At 35.5% G+C, this 5,419-nt stretch overlaps 2 protein-coding genes across 2 annotated transcripts; one reads left to right on the top strand and one right to left on the bottom strand.

Annotated features, from left to right (window-relative positions):
- The first annotated feature begins 347 nt into the window (after positions 1–347).
- LOC106436855 (tRNA N(3)-methylcytidine methyltransferase METTL6-like) lies at positions 348–3,172 on the top strand. Its single transcript, XM_013877807.3, has 7 exons — positions 348–1,441; positions 1,600–1,709; positions 1,842–2,035; positions 2,116–2,177; positions 2,383–2,485; positions 2,579–2,721; positions 2,888–3,172. Exons 1-7 carry the CDS (start codon positions 1,241–1,243, stop codon positions 2,990–2,992), a joined length of 918 nt encoding a protein of 305 aa, XP_013733261.1. The 5' UTR covers positions 348–1,240; the 3' UTR covers positions 2,993–3,172.
- A 686-nt stretch (positions 3,173–3,858) lies between these two features.
- LOC106443305 lies at positions 3,859–4,279 on the bottom strand. Its single transcript, XM_013884878.2, is given in 1 exon segment — positions 3,859–4,279. A coding segment is annotated over 1 exon segment (198 nt). The 3' UTR covers positions 3,859–4,081.
- Between the last annotated feature and the right edge of the window lie 1,140 nt (positions 4,280–5,419).

Here is a 5,419-nt window from a genome sequence, read left to right as displayed (position 1 = left end):
GCTACTAAGTTACTTCAATAATCACTATCAAAATCGTTAAATATAGCTCATTAACATATAAAATCGATGAATATAGTTAGGGAATAAAAAATGATGGACACATGTTATAATAGAAAGAAGACATCTGGAAGTGGGGACCCCATATAGATTCTGTTTAATGTGCTTTATGAAAAAAAGGTCCACGTGAAATTAAACTAATACAATAAAGTGGGGTCCGCGAACAAGAGAGAGGGACGTAGGGTCCGCAGAGAAGATAAAAGTACGTGGGGTCGCGGTAAAGAAAAAAACTAATATAAAAAGAAAGGGCAGCAGGGCAAAGAGTAAAAGAGCGAAAAAAGGTGGGGGCAATGAAAAAATAGATAGGGTAATTAGAATAGATATTTTCCAACCCGGGCTAATTAGATTACTTTCCTATCGAAGCTGATCTTCTTGTTTATCTTCTGTCTCCGATTTGGTTTGGATAATAAAGTCCGATCTAGAGACCGGAGTAACCCTTTATATGTTCTTCATTCAAAAGTCTGACAACTATGCCCTCTGTTTTCTTTGTTATCATCTTGGCTGGATTGCTTCATTGATTATAAATCTTCATGCTTTATGGTTAATATTCTGGGCTTGCTTGGCATGAAGTGTTTCGTTGACTGTAAATCGAGATGATGAGAGATTCTTGGAGGAGATGAGATTAGACTAAGAAGAGTTGGGGTCTTGTAATGGATGTCTCAACAACTGGTTTACATCTCTTTCTTTCAAGCTCTCTGGAATTAAATGAAGATGAAGACCGGAGAACCTGGTCATATGTTTCGGTGATTGTTATAGAGGGTATTTCAGAAGTATTTTAAAGTCTGTAGGTGATGAAAAATTGGAAGCGTTGAAGCTTGGAACGGCAGAAAGGCAGAGCTGAGTTCGCCGGCGAACGGCGAGCTGAGGTGTCCGTGGAAAGCGCTAAACCAGTTTCCATTAGCTGCCACGTGGTCATGTATTGTTCGGTGGATAACAGGTGGACAGTTCACGTTCATAGTTTCCTTACCGACTAAGCTTAATGTAATTGGGCCTCTGTATACTTTATTGCCTCTGTATGTAGCATAGTCTATTGGGTTTAATGAAATTAAATATGTTGACAAAAAAAAAAAAAAAAGCAGCCTGAATTTGGCAAATTGGTCCAAAATAGATTAATGTCCAGCCTAATTCGACTCTTCTGCGTCGGGTTCCGTTTCGGCGAGAGAGAGCAAAACGTTGCTCGAGGATGGAGAAAGGAGGGGAAGCAGGAGAGTATCATTCAAAGGATTTCGAATGGGAGTTTGTGAAGAATTTGGTCGAGAATGATCCTTCTCTCTCCCACCATCTACAAGAACAACATCTAGTAGATTCCTCCTCCTTCTCCTCTTCTGATTCGAAGCCATGGCAAGATTTCCACTCCCGTCACTCCTCCGGAAAGTTCTTCAAGGTCTTCCCATTCCCAAACCCCTTTTTTTAAACTAATAATTTGACGATGCTATTCATATTCCTTATCAATTAGTGTAGATAATTTGGATCCTATCAATTGGTCTTAGATTTTGGGCAGAATGATTTATTCGACTTCTCGACTCATCTAAATGCATGCAGGAAAGAAGATATCTGTTGAAGGAATTTCCTGAGTTAGTTTTATGTGGCGAAAACACTAAACTCTTGGAAGTCGGTTGCGGTAATGGGAGTACTGTCCTTCCACTTTTACGGTATCTCATTCAAACTCTCAACCGTTTTCTTGATTTTTTTTTCTTCTACCTATAGTGATTTATGTTGTTCTTAAGTTATGAGCTACTTCCTTAACCAGTTCCCTGCTTATCTTTGCGTCTTATTGTGTGCAGTGGAAGCAAGAACATTACCGTATACGCTTGCGATTGTAGCAGTGAGGCCCTCGTTAGGACTAAAGAGAACATTAATCGCGCTATTGCTACAGTTGATAACTTCCATTCTTTCACTTGTGACTTTTCAACGTCTGCATTCCCAAATTGGTTGGCGTGTCATCATTGTCGACACAACAAACATTGCCACCATTCAGGTTTCAGTCCCTTCAGATAAGATACACTTTGATCTCTCATCTGCTAATCTTTTACGTTTTATGTTTTTTTCATTAAATAGGGAAGAGTGATGATACTTCTTTGAATGAGCATTGCATCGGTGGAGTGGATTTTGTCACTCTGGTATGTTAACATCATCGCGCTCGATCAACCAATGCATTAGTGCCATATTTCTGCACTGGACTAGATTTGTGTCTCATTTACTGATTGTTTAAGTCAAGCAACATATTAAAAAAAAAAAAAAAAAAAATATATATATATATATATATATATATGTGGGCTTGTGATTCTTAGGCTCATTGTAACTCGGCTTGTTATGTTCTGTCAGATTTTCACATTGTCGGCAGTGCCTAAAGAAAGGATGCCGAGAGCTATCAAAGAATGCTTTGCTGTGCTGAAACCTGGTGGTCTGCTCTTGTTCAGAGATTACGGTAATTCTTGACTCACTATGAATAGATCACCATTTAAGAGTTCACATATGCTATACAAATAAGGAGAAACTAACACTTGGAAGTAAAATTCAGGCTTATATGACATGACTATGCTGCGGTTTGAGCCAGAGAAATGTATTGGGTTTAGGGAATACGTGCGGTCAGATGGAACCCTTTCCTATTTCTTTTGTCTCGACACTGTTAAAAAACTATTTACAGATGCCGAATTCATCGAGGTAATCCTTCTTCTTTTGCGACTAATGCATTGCTTTTCAGATATTCTACAATTTACATGGTGTTTCTATCAGGCAGTCCTCTGTATAAGTGGCTTAAAAATATGAATAGGGACAAAAACATTTGAATGGATCACATGTCTTATTAATGTTTATATCTTGAGTGCAGGTCGAGCTTGAAAATTGTTGTGTCAAAGCAGTAAACCGGAGAAAGAATAAGAATATGTACAGAGTTTGGGTTCATGGGAAGTTTCAAAAGCCATTTCTAAAATAAAAAATGAAAGGCAAGTGCTGGTCCAATGCGGAATGGCTAAAACGTTTATTTATTTTTAACAACATGTCAAACTCTTTTGCGACTCTTCTAGCAGGCAGCATTTTCGTACTTGGTGTTTCTCCAAATCTTTTCTAGCTTTGTTCTTCTTTTTTTTCTGTTTTATGGTTTTTTTTTGGTCAATTTGTCATGGTTTTTAATTTTCATTGTTATAGTTTTTAGGGAAAATTGTTTTTTTAGGCCAAAAAATTGAAAACTATGTCCCATTAGACTAATCTCATAAACTTTATGTCTCACTAGGCTAATTATTTTCAAAATGGCAATAATACCTTTAAAATTTCAATTATAAATTCGAAAGTACAATTATAAAACAATTGTTAAATATTAAAATATAATCAATAATTTAAGTAATCGACTAATAATAGCAATCCTAATTAAGTCCAAAGGTTGTGAATCAACTTATGTTGAAAGGTTGTGTCTTCTCTAAAAGATGTCAAGAAAGGTTGTGTCTTTTCAAAAAGTTCAATGTTGGAAGGTTGTCTCTTTTCTAAAAATTCATATAAGTATCTTTTAAAAAATGAAAAATTATGACTATTCATATAAGTATCTTTTCACAATAACTACTTTTAAATTGGAAGAATGTGACTATTCAAATTGAAGAATTGTGACTATTCAAATAGATTTTTAAAATTTATAAATAGTCTACATGCATTTTTCAAAATAAAATTTTCACTAATAGAGCTAATAATAAAATGGTGGAAAAAAAGTTCTAAGCAGTTACCTAGTTACAAATTTTTAGAAGATATTCAAATAAAACGTTATAAACAAAAAATAATAGAAAGAATTTTACTTGGTTTTTTTTTTTTGACGTCGGAAGAGTTTTATTTGTTTGGATAGCTAAAAATCCAAAACGAAATCATTAGTCTCAATTTTCTTATGCTAGATAAAAAGGTTTGTCTTCGTACATACAAACTTGTTTATATCCGTTTCATGTTATTGTTGTGTCCATCTTGTCATTGTCGCAATTGTAAAACAAAACAAAACAAACCCATGAATAATAATATCCCAATTTAGTTTATAAGAACGTTAATGTTACAAAACAAGATGACAATCACAAGAAGAACACAAATACCTACTCTTGATCTTGAAACAGAGAGAAACAAAACAAAACATCCATTTTCTGACGACATCAAACATTTGCACTTTACCTCCACAGTAAGGACACTACCCAGGTACTTGTTGTCTCCCTCAATATGTTTCTTCATCATCACATAAACACACCAGACACATCTAAATTGGATTTAGAAACTCTGGCCTATACAACAGCAGTGTCTTCAAATATATTTCTTGGTTTGTTTTTATTTTACTACTATCAACGCGTCTTTGTTTTTCAAATATGGAAGTTTTATAGTTATATTAAGACACGTGTTATTCTACCATACTTACCAAATAAAAAGAGCGAGAGATCATGCGACGTGATCATTTGTATCTATGACACGAAGCGCTTTGAATACTAGTTAAAATAAAAATTACATTAAAAATTTCCAAATTAAAAAAAAATGCGTCTAAGAATGCGTCTCTCTCTCCTAAGGCGACTTCGTCTGTGTCTCATTGTGGCGACGACAATACCGCCTAAAATCGAAGGATACTCTGGCGCCGATCTCTTCTTCTCCGTCTCCACTCAGGCGTGGGAGTCAAGTGTACCTTGGAAAGAAGAGATTCACACAGGCAAAGAGAGGGCTTCTTCTGCTGTTGCAATTAGTAAGTCTATGGGACAAGAGGATTTCATGGGAAGGTTGAATTGCTTGGGTTATAATACTGCCCGAGCGATTACGAAGAGTGTAATTACTAATTAGAGAAGCACACTTTCATATGAATAGCATCCGGACACAAACACAAATTTGTTAGAGAAGATGACGATAAGTCTGATACATAGAAGAGATGATAAGTCAGATACATAGAAAAGTGTTGAGCTTCTCTCATTCTTACTCTTTTTTTTTCTCTGGTTTCACCTTCACTCACTCTAGCTTGTTTTTCACTTGTGTTATATACAACAGTGCACTGTCTGTGTTAAAAAAAAAACATACAACAGTGCACAAGCATACACAAGTTGTTCTTCTTAGTGTGCAACTTCTGGTTACACAAACCAACCTTGTTGATAACGATAAACCAGTATCACCGTAACAATGATGGAATCAACGTTCTTAAAACGTGGACTCGTAGCTCAAAACGTAGAAGATTGCGGTTTAAGAAAAACCTTCTCCGATAATGAACTTAGTAACAAGAGAATTACAGATCAAAGATTCAAGAGATACAACTTTTCTGAATGAATCTAATAACAAGTTTCTTCTCTGTATTTAAAGAACTCGACTCAACGTAAGTAATAGAATTGCTAATCTGTCGACACGTGCCCTTTAACGAACGTTATAA

The sequence above is a fragment of the Brassica napus genome, chromosome C1 (genome assembly GCF_020379485.1).
Source record: "Brassica napus cultivar Da-Ae chromosome C1, Da-Ae, whole genome shotgun sequence".
In the NCBI taxonomy this organism is placed as follows: Eukaryota; Viridiplantae; Streptophyta; class Magnoliopsida; order Brassicales; family Brassicaceae; genus Brassica; species Brassica napus.
This window is presented reverse-complemented; position numbering and strand designations above follow the sequence as displayed.